The sequence below is a fragment of the Podarcis erhardii genome (genome assembly GCF_964252035.2).
Source record: "Podarcis erhardii genome assembly, chromosome: 11".
Taxonomy (NCBI): Eukaryota; Metazoa; Chordata; class Lepidosauria; order Squamata; family Lacertidae; genus Podarcis; species Podarcis erhardii.
The window spans coordinates 30,539,134-30,553,756 of record NC_138501.1 but is presented as its reverse complement, the minus strand read 5'-3'; the positions used below and the strand labels follow the sequence as shown (position 1 = coordinate 30,553,756).

Below are 14,623 nucleotides of genomic sequence, written 5' to 3'. Positions count from 1 at the left end.
CAGCTAATGGGGGCTCCTGCTGCCGCCGCGCCGCCAGAGCACGATTTCTGTTCTCATCCTGAAGCAAAGTCCTTAACCTGAAGAACTATTTCTGGGTTAGCGGAGTCTGTAACCTGAAGCATATGTAACCTGAAGCGTATGTAACCTGTACAGAACACTGTACAGAACATAATCCAGAGGACTTTTAAAAAACCAAGTTAAGGGAATTTTTACAAAGTTGGCATTATAACTTCAGAACAATTGCTGAATAGGTGAACAATTGCTGAACAATAAAATAAGGACAATTGGTAGACTCTTAATCACAGGCTCGTGGGTTTGAGTCTCACATTGGGCAAAAGACTCCTGCGCTGCAGGGAGTTGGACTTGATGACTTGCAGAGTCCATTTCAAATCTACAGTTCTATGAATTCACCACATAAATATTTTGACTGCACAGTATTTTATATGGCCTTACTTAAATTCCAGTCAGAAATAGTATCATCGTCATCCAGCTCATCCTCTTCCTCCTCCTCCTCTTCAATGCCATCTTCCTCATGCTGCTGTGCTACCGTCCGCGAACGGTGAAAGCGGGGCCTTATGTCTTGCTCACTATCTGGGATAGCTTCATCTTCTTCAACATCTCCCTATAATCAGAAACCAAAATGGCAAAGAGCCTAAACATGCTGAAGTAATGTCAGTGTATTCGTTTTTGTATTATCAGTGCAGAGCTGAGACTTCAACATTATGTTACATGCCCTAAACCTCTGGGCACTGGGGTAAAGTAAAAGTGTGATTTAAATCTATTCACAAGATGAAGGTGGACTTCTGAGTTTACAACATATAAGCGCAAACTGGCGTATTTCCAAAAACTTATCTTACTCTGGAAAATACAGCTTGCCTTATATTTTAGCTTCATAGCCACCCTGCACCCAATCCCATTGTTTAATTCAGTGCACTGAGTCTTCCCTTCATAGCCCGTGAATCAACAAGTGGGAAGGCTGCAAAAACCAGCAATGTTGCAACAAAGCGGTCAGAGTCCACAAATAACTGAGAGTTGTTGAATGTTGCGTATGTTGCTGCGTATATTGCGCATGTTAAAGGCAAACGTAAGAGTATCTAATATAAGGGACAGTGGCGTTATCTTCAACAAATGAGGGGGGAAATCACACTTACCTTCAGGAGAATTATATCTATCTCTGAGTATTTCATGCCATTTACTAACACAGGTATCAACCTAAAGAGAAAGGACATTTCTTGAATATCAGCTGGTTTGCAGCTGTACAATTTCCTTTGCCTCCAATAAAATCTGGAGGTATCCAGGAAGCATTCATTGAGGCATCTGTGGCTTCTGAGCCTCTAGCACTTACAGGGACACCCCCCTTCAACCCCACTTGAAAGCATAAGATTTCAGCAGCCTTGCATACATCCCCAGTATTAAAAAGGTGTGCCAGTTATCTTCCTTGCACACACTGAAACACCACCAGGGTATACCAATGATCACTCTCAACTATGCTACCATCAATGCAAAAGAATGTATACGTTTTATACGTGGATTCTTGCCTCTGTTCCCAAATCCATTTTTTTAAAAAAGACATTGAAAGCATGATGCAAATAAATTCTGAATCTATAAAATTATGGAGGAGGGCGGGCGTAGGATCAACTTACTTGGTAAGATGCCGACACAGAACATCTTTACAAATTGGTTGTTCAGCCAAAGTCAGCCAAAACTCACAAGCCTCCAAAGCCACATTTTCATCTTGGTCCTGAGTCCTTTGTAGCATATACTACACACAATGCCAAGGAAATAAAATGGCACAGGTGTCAGTTTCTTTGTAACTGTGATCTAATTAAAAAGAGTTTAATGTAGCAATCCACCACCAATGGGGTTGCTTACAAAAGTTGTTTTTTTAACTGAAAGTACCAGCTAAGCATGAACACCACAGTTAATTCATTTCTTTCCCATTGCACTGACTGACCCTTTATGATAATATTTTTGTGCTCAAGCTCAGATTTCACAAACAGCTAACCATTGGTAGTTGGTAGTGTGAGTGTAAGAATGACAGAGAGTGTGTTCCTAGATTATTCCGCTTCCCCTAGATTTGCATGTTTCCTGCATTATCATTTAAACCAGTAAACACTGTAGATGTAGATTAGTGTTAATTTGAAAATATGTAGTACCACAGTTTTACAAACTGTTTTGCTTGGCAGCTACCTAGTGCTGACATTTCCAAGTCTGAGAAAGTGCATTCTTTACTTGGGACTGGTCACATGTATGAGAAAGACAGAAGGAAACCCTTAAGGGGCATTAAAATCTTATGAATAACTAAATAATTTTCTCCATGCCACTCCCAATGTCCAAAAAAGGTATTCCCATGATTTTAGGAATGTTTGCTAATCACTGCAAACTGTATCAATATACAGAGCAGTTCATAATGAGATTTCTCCATGTGATCCTATACCATAGCTGTCAACTTTTCCCTTTTTTTAAGGGAAATTCCCTTATTCCAAATAGGATTCCTCGCAAGAAAAGGGAAAAGTTGACAGCTATGTCCTATACACTGCAAAGATCACACTTAGAAAATATGCAGACATTTGCATGTGAGAACCAGCACTTGCTCTAATGCCCTGCTAAGGATATGGATGGAAGATTAAGGGTGGCTAACTCATGGCCCGCTAAATGTTGCTAGATTCCAGCTTTCATCAACTCCAGCTGATGTCCAATGTCCAACAGTCAGAGATGATGCTGGGGCAGGCAAGGGAGTTTGTAAAACCTTGCAGATCGCAGTTGAGCCATTCTGAATCAGGAAATTCACAAAATGTGTTTAGGTATCCACACTTCACACAGAATATGGCAAATGGAGAAACAGATCACAAATATAAAACGGAACATTTAGAACAATCCTCAGCAGTGTATTTGACTTGCAATGGCAGCCAATACATATTTAATCTAGTACAAAAACCCTCAAGGCTAGATTACTGCAATGCGCTATATACAGGGCTGCCTGTGAGATGGTTCAGAAACGTCAGCTAGTGCACAATTTAGCAGCCATGTTGTTCACCAGAGCAAGATGGTTTGAGCATATTACACCGATCCTAGTCCAACTGCACTGGCTACCAATTAGTTTCCAGGCCCAATTCAAAGTGCTGGTTTTGACCTATAAAGCCTTAAATGGCTCAGGACTGCAATACATCAAGGACCGCCTCTTTCCTCATCTTCTGAGGCCCTTCTTCATGTGCCTCCTCAAGAGGTCCGGAGGGTGGTAACACGAGAACAGGCCTTCTCTGCAGTGGCTCCCTGGCTGTGGAATGCTCTCCCCAGGGAAGTTCGCCTGGCGCCTTCATAATACACCTTTAGGCACCAGGCAAAAAAGTTCCCTTTTAAGCTTTGGTTGATTTGATTGACATCCTATGCCCTTTTAAAATGTTGGGTTGGGGGGGTTATTGGGTTGTTGTTTTTATTTTGATTATATATTTTGTGGTATTATATTTTGATTCTGTTCCGTGAACTGCCCTGAGACCTCTGGGTGTAGGGTGGTATACAAATTAAATAAAAAAATAACCCCACATATGCAGAAAAATCACTCAGCGAATTTAAGTATATAGCTTTCCTTTTACATTTGACACACACATGTATGTCTGAACATATGTGAATCTTACCCATTTACTTCTCCCTCTCCTTCTACACACAAAAAAACTGCTATTGTGTATTCATTTGTGTTTAATCAAAATTCAAAAAAGTTACCTCAACAATACTAATCATGTGAGGAAGTAAGCGGTCCATTCGAACTTCCAGTAGCATCACTAGAGCCCGACACACATTTTTACGTACTTCAGGCTCCTCATCGCCCGCCAACGCAAACAGATTCTGTTGAAGGGGAAAAGGTATTGTGAATAGGAGCAAACTAAATGGTTTACAGCACCTATGAGGTTTAAAATATGTTGTTTCATTTTTAGTAATCCCCTTATTTGGAAGGAAAGAAGTGGATCTAAATGTTAATTTTTTAGAATTATTATTTTGCCTTACTATCAGATTTACTTCAGAGCTCCAGCAGTTTTTTTTACTGTGTTATAAAGATAAAAAGATTAACTTCATTGAGGAAAAAGCATCTGTCAACTGAAATAGACATTTTTACTGGATTAGCTCATATTGGGGACTGGGGGTCTGTTGTGTTTCCTCAAGCCGAAAGCTATTAGGTGAAATCCAATGTTGCATGAACACACTTCTGCTTGCATAACACCTCCCATGCCCCCCTCAACCCTCCAGCACTGATTTAGGGGAGGGGGCAAGCAGGGAGAGGAGACAGAAGGAAAGTTCTGTTGTGCACACAGAAGTCAATTCCACTTATGCACAGACACCAATGGATTGCATCCATTGCATAGCCATAACATTTCTGCTTCTAAAAGCCTTTTGGCTTTTAGAAACAATTATGAAACAATTGTTATAGTGGGAATTCTACCAGCTTTGATATCTGCAGGGACCATTTTTAAGTTTCCATTTAATTACTACTGTAGCTCTTCACAAGGAAGGATCTACAGTTCGTAGCTACCCCAAAATTGTAGCCATCAGCCCTCCTCCTCACCACCAGGTAAGCCCACTGGCCGTTCCCAAGGGAAGGGAATGTGGGAAGCATACCAGGTTGCACGCAGCTACCTGACAGTGTGGCCTGCCAGGCCAAAATGGTCCCCAACCCCTGCTGTATATATAATACAGAACCTGAAAGCAGCTATTGTTCAGAGTTCTAGGCTCTGCAATGGTTTCACACACTAATCAACTTTACGACTTCACACATTTCATTCTTACCCTGCTTTCATGGTGTGGGAGACCTGCATGTTTGTGTTCAATTTCCATAGTTTAATTAAAATTTTATCAACAATTTTAAAGGATCAAACTCAGAAAAGATAAGAAACTTTGTGTCACCTACCTCAATAAATCCATCAATGTGCAACATAAGGGCCTGAGTCCTACTGATGATAAACTGATTGACACATGCAACTGCATGGGACCTACAAAATGAATTTTTTTTCTTTTAAAAATCAAATCAAAAAGTACACTCACCACTTCTAAGACTCAAAACAGATTTGAAACTGATGTGTAAAGAAACAAAAAGCTATTTTAGTAGTACAATGGCTATAGCATGTGTGCAAAGCAACTATTAGCAACCAGAAAAGACTCAGGAACAGTAAAAACATTCTACACCAGTTACAACCAAGTGTAATCTCCAAAGCATGCCCAAATTTTAAGTGAGACCAAGGATTTACAAGTTACAAAACATGAACACTGCAGCTGGGATCCAGAGAGGTCTGCATGCAAGTCAAGACATTTATTTTTGGACTGCCGCTCCAAAGTCAAGGCTCTTTCCAAATGTCATACACACATTAAGATTCAAGTGTGGTTAATTGAGTAGTTTGGGAACACTAAGATGTGGGGCGGGGGAGAGAGAGTTTACATCCAGGAGACAACTGGAGGTGTTTCTGTTAGTATCCAGTAAAAATACACCTATGTTGCCTTAATGACAAAAGTTTATTGACTGGTTTCCCACTTGTACTTGGTAATCACTTGCGTCACAGCAACTGCCTTGGGCAAAAAGAACTGACGCTTCTGGTTTACAATAGTTTCCCTTCCTAGAGGCCAGGTAAATCACTGTTTACAATGGTGCTAAGCTCCAGTGAAGTGAACCATGCTTTCATGAAATGATGCTGAGGAACTTCAGCAAATGCAACGCATTTGTTCAAAGTCTCAGAAACTGGAAGAGTATCAGTCAGACTAGATAAACAATTTGTTTTTGGCCTGAAATGGCATTCAAGTTAGCCATGTTTAAAATACCTTCCCATAAAATCTTGCTAACTGAAGTATTTGAAAAATGTGTGTGTGTGTATACAAACATGCATGGTCATCTCTTACCTTATCTTTGGACTGCTATGCTTGAAGAACTGTAAAAACTTAGGGATCATGATATTGAGAGGGCGATCTAATGCATCGCTATCTAAGATTTCAGCAGAATCTTCACAAATCTTCTGAAGAGCTCCAAATGCACCCTGCCAAATAAACACACGTTTTGGTGATTGTTTGAAAATTCTATATGGACACCTTATTATTTTAGAAATCCTCACTCCCTTATCTCAGTAGACTCCTATTTAAAAAATAACACCTAGTAGCAATTTCTAGATTAAAAATGCAAGCAAAAGAAAATCCTGCTGGAACCAATCAGTTAGACCTGGCTGGGATCCTGTAACCATTTGCTATGGAAGCAAAAGATAGACTGACTCCAGGGATGAAGTGGGAAGGTTTCCCCACGTTAGCCTCCGAAGTGGATGGACTGGAAAGCACCCAGCATCTGGGCATCAAAAAGCAGAGGAAGTTTTGGCACCCAAGCATCCTGCCTAAAGTCTTCCCAGATCTCCTAGACCTAGAACAACATAGGTTAATGAGCAAGATTGAATAAATGCAAAAATCTGCATGAACAAGTCTTGCTTAGCATGTTCTCTTGGATGTCTCCAATACTAAACAGGAATTCTTTTTTTTGTAGGATTACATTGACATGTGAATGAACATTTGCACACTTGAGTATCAGGCAGCAAAAAAACTGGACCTTATTGAGTGTCTGTTATACAACAATTGCCCCAATATTTCAATCAACTTTCACTGAGAATTATGCTATTTTCTTACGGGTAACAGATCTACACTAATGTGCTTGGGTGAGGAGGATCATTTAAATCGCTTTTTGGAAGATTAAAGGTAAAAATGGATTCCTACACTGTTCAGTAGTAATTATGGTTAGATTACAATGCAGTTTAAATGCAATTTAAAATTTGGTTATCTTCTACCAAATGCAAATGTAGTACTAGATGGAAAATAAGTCATACCTCACAGGTATTGTAGTCTTCAGAATCCAGTAGGCTACAAAGCTTTGGTAAGAGGTCAGGCCAATTCTGCAATTCTCCTTTTGAGGCAATGGTTGTAATCAGGATACCTTGGATTTGTTGGAAAAAGAATAAAGTTAACCAACCCATTTAGTATTCTGATGTAAGCATACAAGTGTTAACAAATGAATTATATCGGAAACAGGAGCAGTCTTCCTCTCTAGAATATTAAACAGAAAGATGGTTTGATCTTTCAGTCTGTGAACAGAATTAATTTGATAAGTAAAGAAATTCCTTTGCTCTCAAATCCATCGTTTTTCTAAAGCTACAGAAATATTAAGTGATGAAATCAACATTCCAAGCAACACTGCTTAACACTAGGCAGATAGATGGCCACTGCTGGCCATTACTACAGGGGTTGAGGGAATCTAGCAGGCAGTGGTAGAGCTACATATGCAGCTTTTCATCTGCGTATTTACAGGGCAGTAATGCTTCTACAACTCTAGCTGCAGGCAGCCATTTATGGCAGCATTGGGAACACTTGGGGACCACACTTGTTCACCTAAAGTAAACATGTGAATACCAAGTTATACTAGTGCAGAAAGATCAATAATTTTGCTCTACAAAACTAACACCAATCTTAACACTGACCACACTCAAACTGATCGCTGGATTTGCCTTATAACAAACTATTTATTAGGTTCAGATTATGGAACTACTATCCCCCTTAGGCAGAGTTGCTAAGTCATTCCTCTTTGGAACAATTACCAGTCAGTTCTGAAAGATCTCCAAAATACCTTCAAAGCACAGAAACAAGCCAATCATTTCAGACTGAAGACATTTAGCTATACCCTAAAGCTATAAAAATATTCACACTCTAATGAGTGGCAGAGGGAAATAAGAGAACTATCAGTAAATAACCACTACAAGCAAAACAGATTACACTAAACTTTTCTAGCGGTAAAGACTTCAAAACAACAACTTCCAATGTTGTGGCTCAAACCTAATGTTGAAACCCTGTGCACATTTACAAGGGAGCAGGGAACTTACTTCTGATTAAAATCCTTGTGATCCAGCTCCAAGATATTCAATGTACTGAATGGCTACATCACAAGTAATGGTCAAGAGGATAGACCTACTAATATAAATAGCTTCTCTTAAACCATTTGCGGAACACTGATTCATATAACCCTTCTTTAAATATTGTAGTTTATAGAATCAGCTAAGAAAACACTTCCACTTGCAAAATGTGGCTGTGCCAAAGGAAACATGCTCCTCTCCTACTTCACAGAAGAAAATATGACCTGTATTTGCATTCTGTAAGTAAAAATCCCACCTTGATAATCATACTCTACACATTTTCCTTAAAATGTTACATTTCAAAAGCATGGAAATTGTTATTTATCAACATGGATTGGAGGTGTGGAGGAGACTGAACTGTGGAGAATTTAGCTGCGTCCAGCAAAAAGCCATTTAAATGTTTCAGAAGTTAGCCAACCATATATTCACAGAATGTAATCGATTTTAAAGTAATTGCTTCCTTGAAGTGCAAGGAGAAAGCTTTAATCCATCCTCCTTTCCACATGTCAAAACAATGTCACCATACTCCACACTCCAATGACTATCTTCTGGGTAGCAGTGAGTTTGTGTGTTTCCAGAAATGGGGAATCAGCCACTGTTTCTCCTCTTCCCAGTAGGCCTTTGTGCAACCTGATAACTGCACAGCACCTAAGAGTTTCATTTGGATCTCTGCTACCTCCTCCCACATTCTGTCTGAAGAGTCTTACCAGATGTGGACCCCTTCCACCTGCTAATCTGATGAGGAGTTCTTCAGAACCTTGCCCACCATTTTGTGATTATTTTGGTTAGCCCAAGAGAAGGTATTGCCCTAATATTTTTTTTATGAGCCAACACAGCTACCTTTACTTTGTGTGTGACTTTTCATTGCAAAGACTTGTAGACAGCAACTACTTTCTTCTACCCTGAACTAACATATAACACACTGCTGATTGTCACTACAACCAAAACGTATATATAGTAAAGTCTTATTTATTTAACTTGTATACTGCCCTTCATCCGAAGATCTCAGGGCAGTTCACAGTCAGCTGAAGTTTAAAACCCACTTCAATTTTAGTCACAAAGATGAAACATTACTTTAACACACAACTTGACCAGAAGCATAGTAAATGGTCAAAACAAAAACATCTAAAGAAAGAAAATGTTGTTTTCTGTGAAGATAAGAACAAAGGACTTGGAAACGAATGATATATTAAATTGATTTATGTCAAAATGTTTCACTACGGGTAATATAGACCACAATATTCCAATATTACCGTAATTAAAATATTGAAGTACAGTACACTATCCTATCCAATCAGATTGGATTGGTACACTAGCATATTTGGACCTCTCAATTATTAAACAAACAAACAAACAAACAAACAAACACATTTTAAGAAACCCTCTAAAACAGCTCTCCCAGAAGCTTTCAAGTCATTTAGCATAGCATGCAAACAGTTGCCACCAAGAACTGGCCTACAAATACTTTTAAATACCTGCAACTCACCTACAGTGGCTCTGATTAACGGGGAGGAGTCTCCGATATTGTTTAAGCACTCGCTTTTAATGAAATCAGTTACTCCATTAGGAAAATTGTGAAAGTGAGCTTTCACATTATTCTTCAAGATGAGACCACTCAACGACCGTGTAGGTTCATCTAAAATGAAGAGTTTTAAAGTGGAATTTAAATATTTTAGTAAAATAATACATACTCTACAGAAGCTTTAAACACTAATATTTCATATGGCAAAACTTTATCAGGGACACATTAAAATTAGCTGTTAAAAAAACCCAAGAACTTGATTGTACAGTATAAGTGAAGCACTCCTTTACCTAGAAACAGGACACACCAGCCATCTTGTAGCAGGGCTCACAATATCAAGTATAAAATTTAAATTGTTTTATACTTCATGGCTGTCACTAAGGAATAAGGCCTATGGTACTAGAGTAATATCTTGAGAACAACACCTCACTTTGTCCAGAGTTTATTTATCCTGTGCTTTGTAGTGGGAAGCCATCTGCCCAGAATACATGGGGACCTTCCCACGGCCTGCATCAAAATTTAAGGAAAAAGAAATCCTAAAAAGTCTAGTCATGTGAATAAGTCTCTTTCTTAAGTACTGTATGGCAATGCCATATTTTCACCTCCAATAAATAAAAAAAAGTACAAGGCAGATGAGGGTTTTTTATACACTAAAACCCATCTGAAAAGAAAAGAAAATATTTGCTTAAAAATAAGTTTCACATCAAGGTACAATCAAGGAATAGAAACTATAATACAATTTAGACCCTATTAGTATATTTTTACTAAAAAGCTTTCATTTTTATCTTTTAGTCAAATGCTCAAACAAATGCCAAAGAAGAATCTGTATTACCCACATTTTGGAAAGTTTTGACATAGGATGTCTTAATTGCTTCTTTGTCCCCTCCTGGATGATTTGGTGAGCCAGGCTAGATACCGACATTCTAAGAATGAACCCTGTTGCTTATTTAGTTAAACAGAATTTCAAGTGTGTTAAAAATATAGACTTCTGTTGGAAAACATTCCATGATTTGAACACCCAGACTAAGGCTGCAGTCCTGCATACACTTACCTGAGAATAAATTTAATAGAACTTAACGTGTCTTTAGTTCTAAGCAGGCCATGAATAGGATTCCACTGTAACAGGAAATAAAATAGCCAAGCACAAAACCCAAACTAGAGGTACACTTCCTGCATAAAGACCAAATCCTACCGTCACAAAAACCAGTGCTTTTTTTATTATCCAAATGCCACATTAAGTAAGAATCCGGAGCTTGAATAATTTAGCAGGAAATACATGGTTATAGATCCAAACACTGGCCTTTAGAAGGCTCTAACAGGGAGCCTTGCATCAAAAGCAGGATTAGAAAAGAATGTTTTATTTTTTAAAGATGGATGCATTGTTACAGAGCCAATGTTAATGTATAGGGAGCTAGATTACTAAAGGGGGCATAAAATATCTAAACAATTGGCAGAACTGACTTGCACACAGGGATAACAGTAGCTCAAAATAAATGAAGACTAGCAAAAGTGCATAATTTTGTGCACTCCCTTAAGCAAAGGTTATCTGCTTCTCCCCTCAATAGTTAAAATATCTGTACTATTTAACATCACCATCATTTTATAAATGTTGGGGGGGGGGGAGGGGACCCTTGCCCTTGAACAACTTTTGCTTTTCTGTAAGATATTGTAGCCATGTTAACACCATGACTAGTTTCATTGACATGAAAACATCTGGGTTTTTTAGTAAGAATCTTGGAAAGCTCCACCAATACCTGTTACTCACAACCCTAACTTAAACAGATGTGCTTGAAAGCAAATTCCATTTATTTCAAAACAACTGATCTTGGGACCACAGCATAAGGAACATTTGATTATAATCAAGTCTACGGACTATATTTATGTATGCACTGAATTCCTACAGTGCCTTTCATCACACACAGCAAACACAGCATGATTGTAATCTACAAAATTGCAAGTAAAAAGCCCCCAAACATGAAAAGTGCCTGCGTATTTTTTCTAGTTTTGTGAGTGCTTATTAAAAATGGTATAGAGCTAGTGACTCACCTTCAGATTTTAGCTTCGTAAGAACAAATATCAGGTAGTTGTTGAAGTCTGGATACTGATTGAGCTGTTCCAGTTTCTACAGTAGAGCATTCTGTTAAAGACCATTTCTTGTGCATTGTTTGCAAGTTCTCAATACATTTAAACATGCAGCTGAAACTGTTTTGGTTTTTTGTTTGTTTTTTAAAAGATCAAAACTGGAAGTAAAAAGTTTCTAACTACTGACAAAGTGTAATCAGGACAGCAAACACAGCAAGGTACTTCAGTACAAATCTGGAGGTCTTGTTGTTTGCCATTTAACTGGCTGTCAATAACAAGGAACATTTGCCACCAACAACCACAATAGAAAAAACTGGAAATTTAACGCAGTACCATGTGGAAGCATGCATAGCTATGTCTCCCTTCTGCTGTTAAGAGCTTCCCATACACATTGCTCTTCCCTGCTTAGTAGGGGTTAGCATATGCAGAAACCATTCCTCCCCATCACTTGCCTTAGGCTTTGTCAAATCCAAAGCAAAAGGCAGCAAATTAGTGTCTCTGCTGGGCTCAACCCATGAGACTCAAGCAATGAAACACAACTGCCATCAGCCCCAAGCCACGTCAATTGTCAGGGGTGATGTGAATTATAGTCCGTAACATCTGGTGAGTACCACATTGGCAGAAACCCAGTGCTAACTTTTGCAACTCACCTAGATTTTTGCTGTCATTTAAAGTTAAGTTACTCGCAGACTGACTACTGTGAGAATCAAGTGATGCATAGAGACTCATTTCAAGATTAAGTGAGCATACCTGTTTACACTATGCATGCTTATACATCCTATAGGTTAATCCCATGCACACCTATTCAAAAACAAGTCCCACTGGGTCCAATGGAACCTTCTTGAGAGTGATAGGATTGCAGCCTTAGGCTGCAATGAAAGCTACTCACACTCTCAGAGTCACGCCAGCTTTGAAAGATTTGTACCCATGTCTAGGATTGCAATCTAAATCTGAAACAATGTGAAGAATTCAGACATTTTAGAAATAAATAAAACTTTGATAAAGTATTCTAGTAAAATGCTGTTGCAGACAGTAAAGATACAATCTTGTAAGCCCATCCATGGGAGCAGACCCCACTGAATTAAATTTAACTCCTTTGAAGGCATGTATACAATAGCATTGTAAGTATTTTAAATAAATATTCGTATGTACACATGTAGACATATGGTTGTTATAGTTCATCTTACTAACAATGTCAGAAAGATGTGCAACCCATAGAAAACAGTGTGGTGTCGCTACAGGAGTGTTTTCTGTTCTCTTCTATTGAGTTTGATTACTCCCAAGTTATTTTCCAGTGTTCTTGTCACTTTCAGAGATGTTGAAGAAAGCCAATGAATCTATTTTAGCAAAATTAGTCTGGCATTCTAGGCAATGCAATGTACCCAATTACTTTTCCCTATTACAAAACATCAACTGAGCATACTGCATGTTGATGTATCAAACTCAAGATGGTAGAAAGTGGTCAAACACATACCTATTTCAAGAATGTATGTTTTAAAAAGGTGCAGCTTCACCATCTATCAGCAGCTGTGATATCATACTTCTAACCAGAAACGAACCAACCCAGCAATCAGATTATCAGATTGGGCACAAAACAATAGGAGAAACTGTGAACTGCCCTGAGACCTGCGGGTATAGGGCAGTATGCAAATTTAATGAATAATAATAAGTGTACATTACTTCTGAATATGGGCTGTTAGCTAAGCCGTTCCTACACCCACTTAACTATCAAAGAGGTAGGAGGGACATATCAAATATTCCAGCCATTGAGCAATGCTTTGAAAACAATATCTGCTTGTATCTTCCTACTATCTATATAAAAGCATATTATTTTTGGAATTTGTAATTAAGGTTCCTTACAAATAATGGTTAAGGTGCTACAAGGACTCCAGTTAAATAGAAAATTCCTTATGTTCCCACTGCTTTGTCAATGGTTCTCAAAGTGTAAGAACTTCAGCAGAGAAGCCTAGACAGTTGTCAAGTAAGGATCAAGTTTCTCACTGATCCTTTTGCAAGATGCAGGTCATGACATTCATGTCAGAAAAGTAGTAAGTTTGTCCCATTTGGTCAGCCAAAAAGCAGGCTAGTGGCACAATGGGTCAGTGCGTCTGGCAGTTAACCAGAAGGCTGGTGGTTTGAGCCCACCCAGGGATGGTCATGGGCAGGATTCCTGCATTGCAAGGGGTGGACTAGATGACCCTCAAGTCCCTTCCTATTCTACAATTCTATGATTTTCTACTCATAGGGAAATCTACCACCTTAGCTGCGGCCATGGACTGTTGTGACACTTTTCTGCAATTAGGTTCCAAAATAGTTCGTTATCCCTGACAATAGCCTACCCCGAGGGAGTGCAGATGGGAAAACGAAATAAGGCAATCTAGTGTGACCCAGCAAGGCTCATAAAATTGGAGAGTTGTGGGTGAAAGTCACCCATCATGACCACTATTTGTAAAAAATGAGATTATTATTTTTTTACATTTCTCCCGTCCGTTTACTACACCATGCTCAGTGATATTTCATTGTAAAGTACTCCGGAAATCTAAATTTAATGGGGATAAGACACACATTTGTAAACTGAAAATCTGAACAAACCATACCTATCAACCACCAGTTGTTCAATCATTTCATTTTAGTAGCACTGTGCCTTGTCGTACATTTTATGTTTGATTAGCTGCATGCTTTTTACTTTGGTTCAGCCTTCTGAATCATACCCAGATCTCTAGTCCAAGGGAAAATAAACACTGTAACTTTGGGCCCTAATGCTATAAACATACATCCGCAAGCTTTGTCTTAACCACACCAATGCACATGTAAGAACTACATGCTTTAGGAGGATTCAACCGAGAAACCTTTGATTTCATCCATCCTTTAGCAGAAGTATGAGCGTCTCCTATACACCGACATTCAACAAGCAAGCCCCTCCATCAGCTCTCTACCGAGTCCACAACAGACAATGGGTCTTCACAATGCAACAAAAGGAAACGGGGAACTAACGGTTTGCAGCCTATTTCCCCACTTCTGAAGGTGACCCTTACCCTCTTCGTCTGCAATAGCGACCTGCCGGCCTTTCTACCTGTTAAACGAAATGCCAACAAAGCCA

At 38.9% G+C, this 14,623-nt stretch overlaps 1 protein-coding gene across 3 annotated transcripts in view; it reads right to left on the bottom strand.

Annotated features, from left to right (window-relative positions):
- Positions 1-14,623, bottom strand: part of TNPO1 (transportin 1) — a 32,096-nt gene that overhangs the window by 16,385 nt on the left and 1,088 nt on the right. For all 3 annotated transcript variants that reach the window (XR_014161314.1, XM_081880859.1, XM_081880858.1), the window contains exons 3-11: positions 11,488-11,563; positions 9,406-9,555; positions 6,843-6,949; positions 5,881-6,014; positions 4,901-4,982; positions 3,721-3,843; positions 1,644-1,762; positions 1,152-1,212; positions 454-622 (exon numbers count right to left, since the gene is read on the bottom strand). Coding sequence is in view for 2 of the 3 variants with exons in the window: in XM_081880859.1 (XP_081736985.1) it covers positions 454-622; positions 1,152-1,212; positions 1,644-1,762; positions 3,721-3,843; positions 4,901-4,982; positions 5,881-6,014; positions 6,843-6,949; positions 9,406-9,555; positions 11,488-11,563 (1,021 nt within the window). In the remaining variant the exon portion in view is untranslated. The remainder of the gene's footprint in view (positions 1-453; positions 623-1,151; positions 1,213-1,643; positions 1,763-3,720; positions 3,844-4,900; positions 4,983-5,880; positions 6,015-6,842; positions 6,950-9,405; positions 9,556-11,487; positions 11,564-14,623) is intronic.